At 39.6% G+C, this 21355-nt stretch overlaps 1 protein-coding gene across 15 annotated transcripts in view; it reads left to right on the top strand.

Annotated features, from left to right (window-relative positions):
* rims2a (regulating synaptic membrane exocytosis 2a) overlaps positions 1-14627 on the top strand; it is an 830253-nt gene extending 815626 nt beyond the window's left edge. For all 15 annotated transcript variants that reach the window (XM_052023914.1, XM_052023913.1, XM_052023904.1 and 12 more), the window contains 3 exons: positions 1704-1805; positions 6673-6812; positions 11640-14627. In XM_052023914.1, coding sequence (XP_051879874.1) covers positions 1704-1805; positions 6673-6812; positions 11640-11858 — 461 coding nt within the window. In that variant the 3' untranslated portion in view covers positions 11859-14627. The remainder of the gene's footprint in view (positions 1-1703; positions 1806-6672; positions 6813-11639) is intronic.
* The last annotated feature ends 6728 nt before the right edge of the window (positions 14628-21355 follow it).

The raw sequence follows: 21355 nt of genomic DNA on the forward strand, positions 1-21355 counted from the left end.
ATCAGTTAAAGCTCTGATAGTAATATCAGGCCAAATCTAATTTCCCAATTAACCCATGCTAACTCTGCAAATAAATTACTGATATAAATAATGAAAGGTTCAGCAGGGCACATTGAGGCATAAGTGTGTATTTTCAGCCAATTTCAATCAGAAGACAATCATGTCCAGCATCAGTATCAAACACATCTAATGAACTTGTTGGAGATTCTTTTGTTTTCTACTTTTATGAAGGCAGTGAGAGAAATTTCATATGAACACGTTAATTAGTTTGTTACTAATATTATGCATCATAATTTAACTTGTTTTTATTTGTATTATCCTTATTGCTTCTAAAATACATCTTATTCTATCACAATACAAGAGACTGACATTGCCTTCTGGATCCTAGAGGGCCCATGAATGGGACCCGTGAGGAAATGCTAGCAGGGTGCTGGTAATCTGTGGAGAGTGTGCGTCACTCGGCTGTTGTGATTATTCAGGAAATGTTTCTTTCAAAAACTGTCAACTGCAATTCAGCGAAATAGCAAAGGAAATCAATGCACACACTGTGCATTTAGAAACTAGATACTGATGTACTACGCAGGATGCAGAGGGGCCAGAACAAAGCAGCACTAAAATACTTTGCTGCTGTCCAAGTGTTTACAATCTTGACTAATGTACCTCATGGCATGGCAGGAAACAGAACACTACCAAAGCTTAATGTATGTGTCTCATTGATCTGGCATTTTACTTGTCATGGTCATGATCCAAATTTCAGAAGGTATCTTAAAATGATTGTGGAGATACAAATATTCCTTGCAATAAATTGTTTGACATATTAAAGTGAAATTCTTCTGACATCTTGACAGTTTCCTCACAAATCATATATCTTGATAAATTCCAACTTCTTTGGGATTACAGAGGGAAGTAGAATGACTGCTGGTGACTGCCAAGATAAGAATAGAAGTCTCACCATCAGTGTTGGGATAATGAAAATAAAATGGGATAGATTGCATGACTCTTTTTAGAGGATTGGCCTACTTATGTTGTATTCTTCTCCCATTCCCTTTTCTGAGTTGCCTCTGCCATTCAAAATTTATTGACTGACAATAATAAGCAATCTGCTCCACTCTTTTCAATGATATTTGGTAACAAGCCACAATGTACATGAGAGTTACCTGTGACAAATTGTTGATTTAACTTACCCCATCTCTTACTTAAGAAACCAATCTCTCAAATTGAATTCCTCTCCCTGTCAGCACAGCTAAAATATGAGAACTGTAGCTGTGATCCCTTGTTCTTCAAGGCATAAAGAATAGATTTTAATGCAATACCAACCTCGGGGAATCTTTCAAGTGTATAGCACAAGAAAAAAGCTGGCACGGTCACAGAAGAAGCAAACAGGCAGCTAATATGCTTTGCTGACAATTTTTACATGTGCCGTAGTATTGTACTAAGAGTGTTCTGAAATCTGCTGGCTAGTCAAAGAGAGAGAGGTCTCCAGCATAGACAGTGTGAATTGAGTGCCCCTTTCCATACAGTATAATTATCAACCAGAAAATGAAGGTCAATGCAAATAGGTAAAGTTGCCTCCTGAATTTGTGTTTCCATCAAACAAATCTGTACATCAGGAACTGTCTTGGAGATTTGATTCAGTACTGAAAAATGGGCTCTTTAAATAAAGTGCACACTGATGCAATGTATCTTATCTTCTGTTTGTACAGGTGACATCCAAATCGGCATGATGGATAAGAAAGGGCAATTAGAAGTAGAGGTTATCCGAGCCCGAGGCTTGATGGGAAAACCTGGCTCCAAAGCTTTACCTGGTAACCAAGTCTGTTCTTATATTTCGCATACAAGCTGTGAGGCAGTTGCTAGTAAAGTGAGAATTTGACAAGGCTTCAAAAGACTGTGGCCTAGAAAGTATATCACATAACACTGTTATCTCAGTGGTTCTTCCTTTCTACATCATTCCCAAACAAAGTGTGCCACAGACACCAGACATGCTGTGTGGAATGTGTGCTCAAAACCAGCAGAAGAACCTCTTGTCTCCATTCCACTATACACACAATTCTCTGATATTGAAAAGGATCCTCAAATAGTTGTAGGTTTTGGGGGGGACTAAGACTGTACTGTCTTGGACAGTAGAATTGCATGGAATTTATTATTCACAATTGAGATGTAGGGCTGAGGTGAAGGGAAGCATTTCATCCATAAAATAACTGTGGTCCCCACTGAGCCTCTGGCATGGGGGCCCAAAGGCAAGGCCTCCTTGCTAGAGGAGGCTGACAGACAAGTTGGGGAAGGTGCTACCCCCCCAAGAACCTTCCTTGAGCAGCACTGGAATAACTGACTGATGGACAATGTATACATAGGCTGACATTTTCATTAGACGTTGTCACTGAGAGCTTCCACCAGCTGCAGGCAGATCTGTCACAGGGACATGCCAGGATTGCTCTGCCTGTGACAGGGAGAGTTACAGTGGCTCTGTACTTAGGCTCCAGAATGTTTCCGACAGCAGTCACTGGTGTATACCACATGTGCCGGTTTGTACTAAATAAGAGACTTCATGGAGGCTCCAAGCACCTCACAAAGTCACGTGCAAGTTTGGAACTGGACTGCCCCATGAACTTCAATATTTGATGCAGGCTTTCTAGTGGCCTACCAATCACTCAGTACAAATCCCCATGAGACTTTGGTGGTAGATTGCCTCATTTAAGTTCTCTGGAACAGAATTTGCATGTTGGGTATACTCCAGGTACCTTGCAGGAGCTATCTTTAATCCAGGCTCAGGGTACTGGCCACCTGAGCCTTTTTGATACAGCTCATGCAGCTCCTGCCTGTAAAGAACCATCTACTTTACACAGAGTGTTGGTACCTGAACAGTGGCTGCAAGTTTCAGATCAAGTGACAAGGTGCCCTCTTTTTCAAATTCTGCTTACTTACCAGGGGTAGATGGGACTTCTGGATTACCTGAAAGAAGGAAAAGGAAACAGCAAGCAAGAAATGCATGCTTAAACCACTACATCCTGCACACCTGAGGAGATTGTAGGTAGAGGGGTGAGTGGGATATAAGAATGAGGACTGGAGGGAGGCAAACTGTCACCTTCAATGAAGGCAACTAATGGTCATATGTTCTGTGGAGGCCCTCCCCCATTTGACCAGCTCCTCTTCTGCACCATGCACTGAGTGAATGCACATGATCATGCCAGGCATCCATCTGTTGTCACTGATATCAATTCTGTGACACCTTCTCTCGCAAGAAAAAGAAATGAATGTTATTGTTGCCATGTGTCTGTAAGCTGAGAAATGTGGATGTGAGTGTTGAAGTAGGAGTATGGTGGGACATATGAATATTAGATAAGAGTTGTGATTGGTAGAATTTTTGTTACATGAGCAATGTTTTTACATATTGGTATTGGTTTATTATTGTCACTTGTACCGAGGTACAGTGAAAAAACTTGCCTTGCATACCAATCGTACAGGTTAATTCATTACACAGTGCAGTTACATTGAGTTAGTATAGAGTCCATTGATGTAGTACAGGTAATAGTTAGTGACACAGAGTTTAATTTTAAAAGTGTAGAACAATTATAGTAAGGGTAATGAGTAGATCTGTAGAGAGCAGCTTGCAACGTGTCGCCACACTCCAGCGCCGTCTTGCTTTTTTTTGTGTGTGTGTGCGCGCGTGCAAAGTGGGGCAGTTATTGGGAGATGGGATTCACTGATATTTTCTGTAATTGTGAGGATCTGTACAGTTGGCACTGCCTCCAATTGGATGGTGCCTCAGCCCTGGTTCATTACCTCTTGCTGCTTTTCAGCTAATCTGTATGGTTTCTTGGGCCTCTAGTGTGAAGGACATCTGCCTTCATCTTCACTTCTCCCTTAGCACCTTGAGAGCAGCATCAGAAAATTCGGATGCCTACTTTTGTACTTGGTCTGCAGTAGCTTGCAGTAAAACTTTCCAGAGATGTACCAGAACTGAATTGTGGCTTCCAGCAGTAGTTGGAGACAACAAACAGTTCTCCATCAATCAATGTTAGATTCATCTGGTGCTAGCAACTGTTAAGATTACACCCTGTATATCCACACTAGTGTGTGGTTGGCACTGGTTGGATCCTCCAACCATGTTATGGGGTGTTTACATGAATTCCAAGCACAAGCTTCACTGGGTCAAATTGCTGTACTGGTGCTGGTCACTGGTTTCTGGTACTGGTGTACATTTTCCAGCACAACTGAATTTATTGGCTACTTTCTCTACATTTACATTTGAAACAGAACCTGCTGTATAACCGTTCTTTTTAAGTTTTAAGTGACACAGGCTAGTAATGATAATTTTTGCATTTTTAGAATAATCTGTTAAAATCAGGTGAAAACCAGGTAGAGTGGACAGTTACAGTAAAAAAGGAATGGAGGACTTAGCCACCTAGAATATTAAACTGCAGGCAGAAAAGGCATCTGTTCATAATTGGTAAAGATTTTCATTAAATATCCAGATCTGACTGCAATTAAGTCTTCGGGGAAAAGCTTCCATTGGCTGTGTACCTTATTAAAATGCTGGTAGTTCAATCTTATAAGGCACACAGAACACAGCATCGCTGTTATTTTGAGCAGAGACTTGAGCTGGGACTCACGTGGCTGAACTTGTGATGCCACATTCACAGCTGCATATGGTACATGATTCATTCACATTCGTATCCCTCTGTGCTGACACAAATGTCCAAAGTCATACTGACAGCAGTGATCACAAGTCAAGAACAATTATATTTCTCTCAAGAAAACTGGAGCAGAATCATTTTGTTTATGTCTTTGTTTCTTTGCACATCATTGCCTATTTATTTTTTAAAATGTCATTACACAAGCAATTTTAATGGGAGAAATATGTGGGAAACTCTGAATGATGTAAAATGAAAGCCTACCAGGGAAATATGCATCATTTAATATTAAAATTTAATCATATAGAGTAGAACCTAGAAATCCTATCACAGAGCACAAAGTTTATAGGTGCTCTGCAATAAAATTTTATCAAATCTCTGTGGAATACTTTATGCACTGATAAAGCATTTCTGGTTTCTTTGTGGTTTTTAACATCATATACTGTGTCTATGAGGACCCAGTTTTAAATGCAGGAAAAATTCTGCATTAGTTAAGGTCCTTACCCTATATGGGCTGCTGACAAGGAGTCCAAGGCATCCATTTTCCTCCTGATAGATTCAGTCTTTAACATTTCATCATCACTGAAGACTCCCAACCATACCTCTCCTTGGTGATGCCCTCAGGCCTCCTTCCCTATCTCCATGATCTCCAGTACCCACTCCCAACCCACCCTGATATTCTTCCCAACATCTCTGATCATCCACGCATCCAACCACCCCGTTCTCCCAATGCTTTTCTGTTGTTCTACCTTGATGTTTTGAAATGATCTGTAAGGATGGCATGCAAAACAAAGTTTTTCACTGTATCTTGGTACATGCAACAATAATAAACTAATTACCTGATCATTGTTCCCTTGGGATCTTCTCCCTAGATCCCTACATCTTCTTTACCAATCTCCACCCAACACCACACCCCATCATCACAGTTTTCTCCCCACAAATCTTCCTGCCCCTCATCTCCTCCTCCACTCTGGTATTTCCAGTCTCCTCAGTGGCAGGAAGAAATAGAGGAAAGACCATTGAGCACTTTTGTTTGTTTCAGGGCTGCTCCACCATGCTGCATGTCCTGGATCTTGTGCATAATAGAATATGAGAGTTCGGACACTTACACAAAATTGGCATGTGCCCTCCACATGACACGTTTTAGTGCCCATTTTTACATACAGAACCTCCAGACATAAAAATGTTACTGCAGTGCCCAACCCAAATAGGTCTATATAGACCAAGAGGTCTTTGATCAGTTTATCTCCAAAGAAGAAGATGCTATGGTTGCCTCAAATACTTCTACATTAGGCAGGCATAAGATGAGCTGATATTCCCTATCTCAAGGGTTAAATTTATGTAGCAGTTCCCTTGCAATTCCACCACAATTTCAGCAGAATTCGTTGAAACAAACAGGACACCATTCCCAGATCTACAAGGCTGCAGTTACTTAAGCATTGACTTTTGCTAGGAAAGTCTGCTTGGACTAAGGTGAGGAAAGGATCATACTTGACTGAAATGTCCCTTATTACAACTAAGCAGTTAGTCAACACTCAATGTCAAAGCTAAGCCTAAGAAATAATGGAGGACTGGCACCACAATTGAAAAGTATCCCAACATGTCACAATAGGAAGATAACATGTTTGATACATTGTATATATAATGTCAAGAAAATTTAAGCCAAAGTGGAAACACAAATACATGTTATAATTTCTTTAAAGTAATTTATGACAGCATGATTCCAATACCCAAACTGCACATTCTTTGAAAATTCCAATATTTTAACAAATATTTTATGAAAGGAAGACTTAACAGCATGCAGTATAAAAAGCACATCATATTATGAAGAACATTGCGACCACAAATTTATGTCAAACTATATGACTCCTGCTTTGGTTTTGCTATTTATAGTTTTGTCTGAAATATGCCTTGCTAAAGTGTCTCATAATATTCTGCAGTCAGTATGCTGCCCTTTAATAACATTGTTTCCATTGTATTCAGAACACTTAGTCCATATATTACCATATGTTAAAATTACAATTCTTTTCTTCCTTAGCACCATATGTTAAAGTTTATCTATTGGAAAATGGCATCTGCATAGCCAAAAAGAAAACAAAAGTGGCACGCAAAACACTAGACCCTCTGTACCAGCAACAGCTGTCATTTGAAGATAGTCCCCAGGGAAAAGTTCTTCAGGTAACCACTTCTTATCCAATTGCTTAGGTTTGGTTTGAAGACATGTTTAATTAAACTTCTAACCAGTTTATTGGGATGATACCAGTTCCTGCTGCAGCCACAGTTATTCATTAATACCAGTTTCCTGAGTTTGTCACCGAGTTCTCCCAATACAATGTCCTGTCCCTCATTAAGTCGCAATAAATAGCAGAAAGCCAGCTGTGCTGGATCGCTGAAATTTTTCAGAACGATGCTAAATTTGTATAATTCTCCATAAATTCTTGTAAGAGACAAAAAAAAGCATATTGCAGCTGTACATAAATAAATGTGTGGGAACTATATCTGATTTCTCATTATTTTGATTCCATTAGGTCCTGGTGACAAATAGATTAAATGGGAGAGGACATTGCTACTCAATGGGCTTATGTGGTCAACCAGCAATTTTCATCTGCAAACCCCCTTTAGTTAAACCGGAGGAGAGTGAGGTTGGTTGGGCAGTACGCTCACGTTAGAGATTCTCTCCTGCTGAATTTGCAAACTCTGAAGGGTCAGCATCACCAGTGAGGTCCTGATGTTACTGCTAGAATTTGGCTCAAGGAATGGTCACTTGCTCTTAGATTTAGCTTGCATACTAAGTTACGAAGACCAACACCAAGTGAAATACAAAATGGGTGCAGCTTAAATTGAAACCTTTATAAATAAGAATGTAGTGATTATCATCGGATCCAGTCAATCAGGATAATTAAATTAAAAGATAAGAGCATTTTATTGTTTTTTTCTGACGGACACAAGGGGTCAGCCCAATTTTCCAGGAGATGCCTGTGGAAATACCTGTCTTTAACTTGCCATTAGTATGGAAGAGTGGTCGGGTTGGCTTCGGCGATGTGGTCAGAGCTAAGACCAAAGCACTTTGGTTGGCTCAGTGAAGCAGGAGTGGGCAATAGTTAAAGGGGATTCTCTAGTTAGGGGGCCAGGTGGCCATTCTGTGGTAGCAAACGCAATTCCAAAATGGTCAGCTATACCAGTAACACTCCCCAGCTCTTTCTCCGCTACATTGATGACTGCACCCATGTGGAGCTCATCAATTTCATCAACTTCGCCATGAACTTCCACCCTGCCCTCAAATTCACTTGGTCCACCTCTGACACCTCTCTCTGCTTTCTTGATCTGTCTGTCTCCATCTCTGGAGATAGATTATCCACCGACATCTTTTACAAACCCATTGACTCCCACAGTTACCTTGACTACACCTCTTCCCACCCTGTCACTTGTAATATTCCCTTCTCTCAGTTCCTCCGTCTCTGCCACTTCTGTTCTCATGATGAGGCTTTTCATTCCATGATCCATGAAGTCCGAGATGTCTTCTTTTTTCAGTAAACGGGGTTTCCTCTCCACTGCTATCGATGCAGCCCTCACCTGCATCTCCTCCATTTCCCGCATGTCTGCCCTCACCCCATTTCACCCTCCACCCCCCAACATAACAGGGATAGGGTTCCCCTTGTCCTCACCCCTCATCTACCACCCCACGAGCCTATGTATCCAATATATCATTCTCTGCAACTTCCACCATCTCCAACACGATCCCACCACCAGGGACATTTTCCCCTCCCCTCTCCGCTTTCCACAGGGATCACTCTCTCTGTAACTCCCTTTTCCGCTTACCCTCCCCACCAATCCCTCTCCAGGCACTTACACCTGCCCCTACACCTCCTCCCTCACCACCATTCAGGATTCTAAACAGTCTTTCCAGGTGAGGCAGTGCTTCACATGTGAATCCATTGGTGTCACTTATTGCATCCAGTGCTCCTGACGTGGCCCCCTCAACATCGGTGAGACCCGACGCAGATTGGCGGATCACTTCATCGAGCACCTTCGCTCCTCCGCCTTTACAGCCAGGATCACCTGGTGGCCAGCCATTTTAATTCCACTTTCCATTCCCACACCAACATGTCTGTCCATGACCTCCTCTACTGCCAAGTTGAGGCCAGACACTGATTAGAGGAACAGCACCTCATATTCCATCTTGGCATCAACATTGATTCCTCTAACTTCTAGTCACCGCTCCCCCCGTTCTCCTCCCCTCCACCACCACCTTTGATTTCCCCTTATCCCTCTGGCTTTTTACCCTTTCTCTTTTCCCTCCCCCACCCTCACAACCTGCCCATCACCCACACCTTCCTCCCTCTGGTTCCCCACCGCCTTCCCTTTATTCCATGGTGTACTGTTCTACTGTCATCTCCTTTCAGACTCCATCTTGTTCAAGCCTTTGCCTTTTCCACCTGTCACCTCCCAGCTTCACACATCATTCCCACTTCCCCCCTCCCCCACCCTCCTATCTTCCCCCTCTCACCTGGATTCACCTAGCACCCTCCAGCCCATGCTCCTCCCCAACTTTTTATTCTGGCTTCTGCCCTCTTTCTTTCCAATCCTGATGAAGGGTCTCGGCCCAAAACATAAACTGTTTATTTCCCTCCGTAGATGCTGCCTGGCCTGCTGAGTTCCTCCAGCATTTGGTGTGTTGCTCCAAAGTGGTGGGCTGCCTACCTGGTAGAGCTGAGTGGCTGCAGAACTTACTGGAGGGGAGAACAGCCAAGGGTCATAATCCATATCGATAACAAAAACATTGGAAGGAAAAAAGGACAAGGTCCTGGAGGCTTAAGAAATTGGGGAAGAGATTAAGCAGGAAGAGCTCAAACTAGTAATCTCCAGAATACTCCAGGTGACTTGCACCAGTGAGTCTGGAAATGGGGGGGGGATAGTGGAGAAGAGTGTGAAAATGAAGAGATGGTACAGGAAGGATGGCTTCATGTCCCTGGGGCAATGGGACTGATTTTGGGGAAGTTGGGAGCTGTACAACCAGATGGGTTGCACTTCAACAGGATCAGTATAAATATCCTCAAGAGGCAAGTAACTAGTGCTATTGGGGAGGGTTTATACAGTTCAGCAGAAGGATAAGGAGCATGGGTTCAATTGGGAGGAAAGCAGAGTGGGGAATGGAAGACAGAAAATTAGTGAGAGTTTGCGAATCATAGTTGCAAACAGCCACTTGAGGATAAATCAGTCTCAAAGGAAAGGGAGCTATTCAAGAAAGATTCAAGGGGTCACTCAGAGAAGAAGGTGGAACTGGCAAATCTAGAGCTGGTTGATAAGGTCTGAAGAGAATACGATAAAAAGTTCATGTAAAACACTGAGAGCAGAATACTGCAGAAAATCTAGAAAAGTACAGAGGATGAGGGTAAGCTTCTTAATGAAAATTTTGTGGTGTCTTTAGAAAAGAGGGGAATGATGCTGATTTTCTAATTAAGAAAAAAAGTGTGTAATATTGGATGGGATATAGTAAGAGTTGAATAATTAAGGGGAAAATGGATATATTGCAAGGCTTGGATGAAATATATCTAAGATTGTTAAAGGAAACAAGGGAGGAAATTCTGGAGGTACTGGCTATAACGCTCTGACCATCCCAGGTTGCAGGCATAGTTCCAGATGACTGGAGGTCTGTCAGCATTATACATATTCAGAAATGGAGAAAGAGGTAACTAAGTAATTACAGTCTAGGTAGTTTAACTTAAGTGGTAGTCAAATTATTGGAATCAGTTCTGGAGGATAGTATAAAGGCACTAATTAATTTAGGATGGTCATTGTGGAAGCTCATTTTCTGAGAAAATAACAAGGTGGGGTGGGGGGCATCAATGGGGCAGCACATTACATGGATTTTAACAAGGCCTGTGCCAAAATCCCACATGACAGACTGGTCAGAAAATTAAAAGCCCATGAGATCTAAGGGAAAGTGCAAATTGTATCGAAAGATGTTTTAGTGGCAGAAAGCAAAGGGTGTGGTCGATGGGTGTTTCTGTGACTGGAAGCTGTTTCAGGCTCTACTTGGTCGCTTGCTTTTTGTGATGTACATTAATTATTTAGATTTAAATGTAGGGACACGAAAAAGGAGTTCTGAATAAGTAAAAAAGTGATTACATGGTTAATATTGAAGAGGAGCGCTTTGGACTTCAGGCAGATATAAATAGTCTAGTCAGTTTGGAAGAAAAGTGGCAAATAGTATTCAATTCAGAGAAGTGTGAGGTCATGCATTTAGGGAGGTGCAACAAGGCAAGGGACTACAATATATAAGACAATACTAAGAGGTTGTGGAGGAACAGGTGGGGGCTAATGTCCACAAATCTTAAAAGGTAGCAGGATAATTAAGAAGCATATGGGATGCTTTTATTCTTCAAGGCACAGAATATAAGTGTGGCAAAGTTATGCTGGAACTGTATACACCACCAATTTGGGCATACCTGAGAATACTGTTTTGGTCACCACATGAAAGGAAAGACATTATTCCCCACACTTTCATCACAATCCTGATAATTTCATCAGGCACAAACTCTGAAATATATAGGCCTCTGTCTAGTTTTGTGAGTCTCAAAATTATGTTGAAATTTTAAGGGATGGGAATAATGCAAGTTCTTGAATTCTGATGTTAAAAAACAAACACCCCATCCCTACCTCAAAATCATCTCCCCATGCACCATAAGCAAAAAGCACGTTTGGTGAGCACGTGCCTAATGTCATGGAACAGTACAGCACGGCATACCAGACTTCAAGTTTCAGAGATTATGTTAAATTTAAGATAATGGAAGTGGGAGGAGTTGAGACGAACAATAAATAACTAGCTTTAAAGGTTCCCTGCTGCATTCATACACATAAACCCACATATTGCGAAGATATACAATAAGAATGGCTCGCAGCTTTCACATTCTTCTCAGTGCTTCACAGCCAATGAAGTACTTTTAAAGTGTAGTCACTGTTGTAGTGCAGGAAATATCTAACATAATTTTTTTTCTCCTTTAGATAATTGTATGGGGCGATTATGGACGGATGGACCACAAATCCTTCATGGGAGTTGCACAGATCCTACTGGAGGAGCTTGACCTGTCCAACATGGTGATTGGCTGGTACAAACTCTTTCCCACTTCCTCATTAGTTGATCCAACTTTGGCCCCACTGACAAGAAGAGCTTCCCAATCATCACTTGAGAGTTCATCCGGACCTTCTTATGCTCGTTCATAGCAGTTGTGAAAGTGTTGCTATAGCAACCAGCATTCAGCTCGCAGGTCGCAAGCCCTGGTTACACTGCATGCTTGATGTTGTGTCTTCTGAGCCTGTTCCTAGGGATTAAAAGCGTTCCTGTGTTCTCAGAGGAGATTGCACACATTGTGCCCTGAGAAAGTCCTTAGGGAAGGAGTGGAGCTTTGCAGAACTTATATGGTTGTTGGAATTAAATGACAATAATTTTTTTTGTCCAATCAGAAGCCATGGATTTAAAAACAGATAAGTAAGAACCTATCAATTCACACAGCAAAAGCCCTAATTTTTCAATGAACCATTCTCTTTATGTTCTTGATCTTTCTTGAATCGCCTGCTTCTCCTACCCCACCAGATTGGTTCCCATAAGCAACGGCCACTGATGTCATGAAGGCCAGCTGGTTGTTAGTTCTGTGAGCCAACATGGAAGCCTCATTGTGAGGAAGTTTGAAAATAGTGTCCGGTAATGACTACACATCACCAGATGGGGCAAAGCAGAAAGGAGTCAGCTGAGCAAAACTGTACAGAACAAGAGATTTACTTTTTTTAAAATGCAAAACATAAAGATGTGGTACTGTCATTCAAAACCAACTTGGAAGCTTCATAAAGATTCCACAGTGATTCCCAAAGGGAGAGGGCTATGTGATCTGATATCATTGTTTCTCTGCTGATATACTGTATGAAATTGAAAAAAAAAATGCATGGACACCAATTTAGCTGAACTTAAACAGAAAAAAAAAACATTTAAAATTATTTTCAAGGCTGAAACTTGCAAAAAACAGCCATTTTCAACAATTTATATTATTTTTTAAAGATGTTTCACCAGTGCATGGTTTTATGGGGGAGTGAATGCAACAATACGATACAATTACACCGTGTTTCCCATATTCAGAGTAAAATCATTCACAAGTCTGTCTTTTGCGGACTAAGAAGATTCTTAAGGAAGGGCTTGTCTGAATACACGTGATTTCAACATGACATTAGAAAGTGTCATCTTGCAGACAAAACATGGTTAAATTAATGACACAGACCTTCAAAGTCCGATATTATTCACAGATTACACATGCTGCTCTTTCCCTTTTACTGGGTAGTTTATTGTATGCTCTGAGTATGACCTCTGTGTCTCTAGCCACTAAAGCCCCTCATCCGGGTTAAAGGTTGCAGAGCGTTAGTGCATTTTGATTCCTTGGGTAGAGTATACATTTTAACAACAATAAAAAGAAATGATATGATTTGCAAGCATGTTGAAAGTATTTTTGCAACATGGCTTGGGCAACACACTGCAGTAATTCAGCATGCATTTGACAAACAAAATTTTGCAGCATCCTTTTATTGTACAGTGCATGATGACATAGAACTTATTTACATTTTCTCATCTTAAATTGAATTCTACAGCAAATAAAGGAATTGTGTGCTCATTGTTCAGAAAAAAAAGTAATAAAATAGTTTCTAGCAGGATCCAACTTGTACATACTGTAGGAATAAGACATTTTTCTCTGAAATTAAGTAGCAATGATATTGACAGAGGACAAATCAAGTAATATGGTATTAGATCAGATAATTATTTCACAAGCCTCCTCTACCAGCTGGGTATAGAAATCATCCAATCAGATGTTCAGTTTTGCGGGCTTGAAAACCTTAAGTTTCATTGACAGGATTACTAGAAGCTGAACTACTTTGCTGTAAAGTTCAATTTTCACACATATATTTGTGCAGTTTAATGAGGACTGATGTCCACTTGCTAGACTAAACTGAAAATTGGCCATTGGAAACCACTTGTTATTTATCTGTCGTTTTTGCGTTCCAAATTGAACTCTACACCCTGTTAGTTTACCACCATGCTGAGACACCGTCCCCCAACCCCATTCCTAAATTGAAAAATGTTGGTTTAGCTATTTTTTTTAAAAGTGCTCTGTCGAATGTGAGATTTGTGTGGATGGAGGTGGCAAAGATGCAGAGTTTTCCGCAGTTTTGATGCAAAGAAGGCAGATGGAGCACATGAATGATTGTCATTGAGTATGTTTGAACACCATTTAAAAGGAAAATGAAAAATGCCTTTTTTATTTAATATTTGTGGTGCAATTTTGTTTAAACCAAGAGTGATTCTTGGGTCTTTTGTCTCATGACTAAAGTATTGTAGATGAAGTCTTGAATGTTGAGCCATCTAAAAAAAATCCTACAGTGTCACAAAAATAACACCAACCTCTTGGAATTGGAGTTAGCAGTGGCCGCTGGCTACTAACACCAGTTTTTCAACATTGCTGTAAGCAACTGCAAGTCTGGACCTACAATGTTTATTCTTTTTTAAGAAAAATAATGTTCCAAAATACAAAAGTTATTTCCTCAATGCTGCCCCATTACTGTGACAGCAACTCAGTTTACCTGCATCTGATTATTTTGTGCATACTATTCCTGTTTAAAATGATCTTTCAGAAATTGTAGCGAGAAGGATGTTAAGGTATGAAAGATTTGTACATATTTATCATTATGCAGTATTTATTTGAGACAATATAATTTTTTTTAAAAATATTTTTCACATTATGTCTGCAAATCTGTTTATGATTTAGTCATGACAACGGCACTATTCCAGTAAAACACAGCTGTCTTGTACATAGATTTTAAGTAAAGGGACACTGATGTTAGATTACTGGACAACTGGCCTCTATGTGACAACAACTAATGTAAAACAAATTCATTTCTGGTGATGGTATTTAACATGGCTACACTATTAATAAAAACATTTCTTTACAGAGATGCAAGTCATGTTTTATTTTTCCCAGCTCTCTTAAGTGTTTGTGATATGGCAACATTTTCTCCTCAGTGGCCTGTTTGTATTAGGAATGTTGGCTGCAAGGCACCATGTTGAACCACATACTTCAGTCTACATTTGATGTGAAATGATTACAATTAATCATAACTAACATTTGCATTATTTATGTTTGTTCTATATATTTCAGTAATTTCAAAAAATATATTCCTAACACAGCTGGGAGCAATGGTTTGGAAGGGTTGTTGTGGTCCATTCTATTTGGGAGCAAGACTAACTTAGTATCCCCTCCAAAATTACACGTGTTGTATATACTATACATTATATTCATCTGATTCCTTTCAACATCAATCACTGATTACATGCATACAGATAATCATTATCCTAGCTAGCTGTGACTAAGGCCACATTATATTAAAGACCTTTCTTATCAGATGACATCTATCGAGGAATCTAGGGCACAAAACTATTACTGGAATCAGTGTACAGGGTAATTCAGCTGCTTACAATGACTTATGACTTTTATTAATTAGTCCATTAACCACAGAGAAGATGAGTTTTTAATTAGTAATTACTAATTATAAAAGAAGACAAGTCATACTGAAGCTTTCATTAATACTGTAGTTGTGCTCCCAAAATAGGTCAATCACAAATTACATGCACTGTCAGGAAAACCAGAAACTTTTATATAATTCAAGACTAAGGTGACTAATCCAGTCTGATACTTAAAAAGTAAAGACTGGTGCATTGTAAGACTGATGCATTGTAAAAACATTTTGCTCAATACTTGCATAATATCGATTATAGTTCAATAGTAATTCATTGGTTACAAAACTGGATTCCTTTTTGGTGCATTAAGTGCTATTGCCCATTCAAGTGCTATGGAAAAAATTTAGAAAATTTTTGAGAAGCCCAGTTGTAAAATTATATGGGTGACTTCCACCCCAAAACACGTGCAGTTCTGGGTGGTAGCTGTCACATAATTGTACCCTGACTGCTGGGTAGTGAAGTGAACATTTAAAAATACTCTCCATGGCAGCCACAGTAGAGCACCACAACAGGCTGCATGTAGGTGAGGAGCAAAAAAAATGGGGGAGGGTCTTGGTGCTGTCCTGTGTGTCAAGGCACTCCCCATGCAATAAGCCCAATGAGCCCACGTGGTGCGAGTGTCCTCAAGTCACTGAAAGACTCATCAAAGGGCCAGTGATTACAGCATCCTGTACTGATATGCACAGTATAATGATGCTTATGGACAAACTGGAACACAGAATAATGAATCTTGCACAGTTTGTTGGCAAAATATTAATGTCCCAGTGAGGATCCTTTAATTTGTGTCCCTTTGCTGATGCTGCAGGGTCTGGTCCCTGTTTTACCACAAGTAGAAAACGCAGATCATAGGTTGCAGAGTTAACAGCCAATTTCTGTCAGAAAATGTGGAATTGGTTGCACTCCGGATGACATTGTTAGGTTTGTGTCTGAAGCTGAACAAAAGACAGATTCACTAAAGTGACATGAAGGTTCAAGACCAATGCTCTGAATGTTGCTAGTTGCACTAACATGTGTGAAATGGTCTTCATGCATAAATTATGCATTAAAAATGTGAACAAATTAGTCCAATTTTTTGTGAACAGAGATTTGTTAGGATTGGAGAATGTGAAAGTGCTATAAAAATACAAATTATGCTTATGGAACTAAAGGTTGTAATGGCTATCGTTCATATGAACTGATGTTTCAGTTTTATACCAGATTCATCACACCAGGTAATTAATTTTTACTAGGCCATGGGGTTCAAAACTAAAACAGCCCAAAAGTAACTTTCTTACAGTCTTAATATTGTTCATTTAGCTCTGATCCTAGTAGCTAGTTGATGATTTAATTCATCTCCTTGGCCAGTGGATATAAGTCTATTAGCAGTCTGTGGGGTGTCTTGGAGCCAACTCCCAAATGTCAGACCCCAGGACCCAAGTTAAAAAAAGGAACAAAAGAGAAAAGTTAGGAAAGGCCCATTTATGGCAGAATTCAAACCTAGATCCCAGACTATGAAGGGTTTGTGATTGCCAACTTCATCACTATATATATATAATATATATAATTACAAAACTATCACTTTTTAAAATATTTCTACTCTATGATCTTCCCAGATGCTGAAAGGAGCATTGTATATGCTTTTTAAAATTGAAATTACAAGTTTTTGTGATTCAGACATTCCCCAGGAGGTTGGTGTGTGACAGAGAAGGAGGGTTTAGATTGTTATCTGACATCAGCAGAGACAAAGTACATATCTTTCCCTTTACAAAAACTACCTTCTTCATCTCTACAGTACCTCCACCCTGCCCACAAAAGATTTAGTGATAATTCTCCATGGATGGTTTTGGCATTTGCAGATTCTGTCAGAGTGCTCAATCAACCTGTACCCTAATCTACACTAATTTCCCATTACTGATGGCCACAGTTCTTTAAATACAAGCTAGTGGGTGGTATTTGCTCCTTGATGCAGTTGTTGTAGTAGAGTTTACAATGGCCAACTTCCTGATGCTTTCTTTGAATTCACTGAAGAGAATTCTCTTTGGTTGTCAATATGTATGACGTGGCCCACTTAAGTCAATACCCATGTGCTAGCATGGCTTCCATGTTTGGCATGCCTCCTACTTCATTATTTGGCAATTGCATTAGGCTATTCCAATTATATAAGTAGCATTATCGCAGAGGGTTACATCTTTTAATATTGAATTAATTAAGGGGGAAAGTCACAAATGAGTATGGGAGACAAGGGCACAATATTGGTCTAGAATTTTGCTGGCTGGTTATTTTGACCAACAGTCTTGTTGACAATCATTTTCCAGAGGACCAAACACCAAGACAGGTGACTTCAAGACTGTTGGAAATCATTTGTGTCCAGGTATTTTGGGTTTTCATATGAACTTTCCTTCAGTTTCCTCTAAACTACATTTGTAAATATTCGCTAGTTCTCTTTCTCTCTTGATATAATTTGCTTGGACTTGTTTTATTTTTTCATAAAAACTTGGGTCTTCCAATAGTGTTTCTAACTCCTGATGCAAAGGCTGGACAGAGCAGATATCGAGAGAAGCAAACTAGAAGGGATATAGAAAGGTAGGGAGATTTATGGGATGGCAGAGTGGTGGTGAGAGATGACTAAATTAACAACCAGAAGAGGAATGCAAAGATATATCAATATGGTTAGAAATGACAGCTGAAAAGAGTGCAGATGATATCTATAAGGATGTTGCTGGGACTTGAGGGACTGAGTTACTTGGAAAGGTTGAGCAGGTTGGGATTTTATTCATTGGAGCATAGGAAAATGAGGGGTGATCTTATAGAGGTGTATAAAATCATGAGGGGCATAGATAGCCTGAATGTGCACAGTCTTTTTCCCAGAGTTGTAGAATCAAGAACAAGAGGACATAGGTTTAGGGTGAGAGGGAGAGATTTAATAGGAATCTGAGGGGCAACTTTTTCACCCAGAGGGTGGTCCATATATGAAACGAGCTGCCAGAGGAAGTGGTTGAAGCAGCTACATTAACAACATTTAAAAGGCACTTGGACAGGTACATGAATAGGAAAGATTTAGAGGGATATGGGCCAAAATTGGGCAAATAGGAAATAGGACTAGCTTAGATAGGAATCTTGTTCGGTATGGACCAGTTGGGCCGAAGGGCCAATTTCTGTGCTGTATGGCAGTAGACTTCCAATGACTCTATGATAGAAATGTAAATTTAATGAGAGAAGTAAAGCAGTCGTGAATTGCTGAAGGGCCCTAACAATACACAGCCAAAACAGTTTTATGGGTCTATTAAAATTTATTGAACTAAATCCCACAAGAGTGTCATAATGGCTCTGTGTATTCGTGTATTATCTGATGAGGAGGAAATTGGAAGAAGAACTGAATACCTGATGGTAGGGAGGTTGCAAAAGACAGAACTTTGCAAAATGTTACTCCACACAGGAAAGGAAAATATTCCAAAAGATGGCTAGAAGAAATATTTTGAAATGGGCTCAGTGGATGGTCCAGAAATGAATGAAGATGTTCTGTTCGAGTGTGACAATATTTAGGAAAATAAACAGAAAAATAATCATAACTAATGATAGAAACATAGTTATGATTTACAATAAGCACTTGATGTAGCTAAGAGAGCATTGCAATTAGGGAATGTGTTAATAACACATCTGGACAGATAATAAACTGCAATCCTAAACTGGGGATATCTTTTGGAAATTGCAGTAATTCACAAAATAGCCTTGCCAATATAAAAACCAAATATAGTTTTGGATAGCAGTAAATATTTTTAAACTGAATGATCCCATAGCAAGTTAATGCTTCCTGACAAAAGACTTATCTCCCAATGTTTCATTAATTTCTATTAAATTGCATGTAATTTTGTTAGTGAATTTGTCAATAATTAGCAAGAACTCCCAACACAGTATTGGAATTTAATGTAAGCATGTTACTATTTAAAAAGTTTGAAAATGGATTTGACTATTTGCTAGATTTGTAATTGTTCATAGAAGGGGTGTTGAAAAGTCAGCTGGTGGGAGAATTACATTATTCGCCTTTGTAGAGCACTCTCACCTGAGCACTCAGGCTCCAGGGTCTATGGTCTATACATTTCACAAGATGCTTTGCACTCTTAGAAATTCTACTTCCCAGGGATATTACAAACTTTCTCATTCTGAGGTCTTGATTCTTCAGAGAAAGCGTTTTAAAATTTTGTATGTGTTTCAAGTTTTAAAACAAACTTAAAAGCCGTAACTATTTCTTAGGGGAAAGGATTTCATGTTTCAACAAACTGTTGTCTTAAGAAATTTTTCCTAATTATTCCTCAATTTCTTAATAATCATTTTACATCATCAATACTTGAGGAAATAATTTTCCCTATTCTCTCCAATGTAATTTTTCATAATTTTAAAATCCTCTACCAATTTCCTATTTGCCTTTCTACCCTTTGCACTTTTTGTACTTGTTTAGTTAGTCAAATGATGATTGTGAATGAATAACAGCAGAAGGAAAAGCCCTTGTCTACCTCTAGTAGAGTTGACAATGAGTCACAGTTTGTGAAGGCATTTCATTTGAGGCCAGGATTAAGACCATAAGACACAGGAGCAGATTAGGCATTCAGCCTATTGAGTCTGCTCCGCCATTCAATCATGGCTGATTTTTTTAACCCCATTCTCCCGCCTTCTCTCCATAACCCTTAACCCCCTTAACCAATCAAGAACCTATCAATCTCTGTCTTAAATACATCCAATGGCTTGGCCTCCACAGCCCTGTGTGGCAATAAATTCCACAGATTCACCACCTTCTGGCTGAAGAAATTCCTCCTCATCTCAGTTCTAAAGGGACGTCCTTTTATTCTGAGGCTGTACCCTTGTATCCTAGACTCAACATCCTCACCACATCCACTCTATCCAGGCCTTTCAGTGTCCGGCAGGTTTCAATGAGATTCCCCCTCATCCTTCTGAACTCCATCGAGTACAGGCTGAGAAACATCCAAATGGTCCTCATAGGTTAAGCCTTTCACTCCTGGATCATTCTTGTGAACCTTCCCTGAAACCCTCTCCAGGGCTAGCGCATCCTTCCTCAGATACAAGGCCCAAATTTGCTCACAATACACTGGATTAATACTGCAATTTTTGGCAACTTCACCGGTAAAAATCACAATCACTATTAAATCTGTAAAAAAAAAATTGTTTGGTGACTTACATCATACACACACCTATCATTATAACAACCACTAGCATCTATTGCCAAGATGGTCTTCCTAAGTACATGAGAAACAATGCCCTTGGCACCTTTGCTGTTAGGTGATGAAGAGACCAATATTATACACATTCTTGTGAAGAGAGAATTGAGGTGATGGGACTACTGCAGTCCACAAACATCATTAGGCCAACTGAACAAAAGATGTATACTTCAGGCATTATATCCGACTCCAATAGAAAGGAAATCAATTGAACCATGCAAATTTTCAAATACATGAACTAGTCCCCTTTAAAAGATCCTGAAAATAATACATTTTAGTGCAAGAGCCGTGTAAATTTTTAATGACTTCTTAAACCATAACTCCCACTTAACAAATCTCTGGCCCTAAGAAACTTATGTATGTGCCTTGTACATTTTTCATATGAATGTTTCAAAATACAAGAAATTTCAAAATAAAACACATTTCAAAAGTTTCCACTTCTATCTTAATCCTATATGTTCTAATCTTCAATAGTACAATACTGCTTCCTGTTTTGTGGTCACTGAGCATTCTTTGATGTAATTTTTAGTCAGCCAACATAAGGATATCACATCTGCTAGACTTCATGGATATCCCTAGATCTTTGTGGAAAGCTTTCTTCAGGGTTAATGAGGAGCATAACTTCAGGACCAATATTTGCTTTTTATTTATATAGATAATTGTCCCATTCAGAGGAATGAGGAACTTGTAAAGCTTGTGACAAATGTGTGAAGGCTTCAGCATTAGGCATGAAGCATTGCTTCAGCAATCAATTTCCAGATACCGAAAAATTTCAATTCAAAAGCAATGCTTAAACATGGCCTATATGAACATAGAAAGCAAAATAAGGAGTTCCGTCGGTGAAGTTTCCTTTTATAATTGTACAACATATTGATTCAAGATTCCTGCATTATTTCCACTATGGTTAGAAGCCCAGTTACGCTATGAATCTAGTTCATCATTCCAACACCCAATTT

The sequence above is a fragment of the Pristis pectinata genome, chromosome 9, assembly GCF_009764475.1.
Source record: "Pristis pectinata isolate sPriPec2 chromosome 9, sPriPec2.1.pri, whole genome shotgun sequence".
NCBI classification, from domain to species: domain Eukaryota; kingdom Metazoa; phylum Chordata; class Chondrichthyes; order Rhinopristiformes; family Pristidae; genus Pristis; species Pristis pectinata.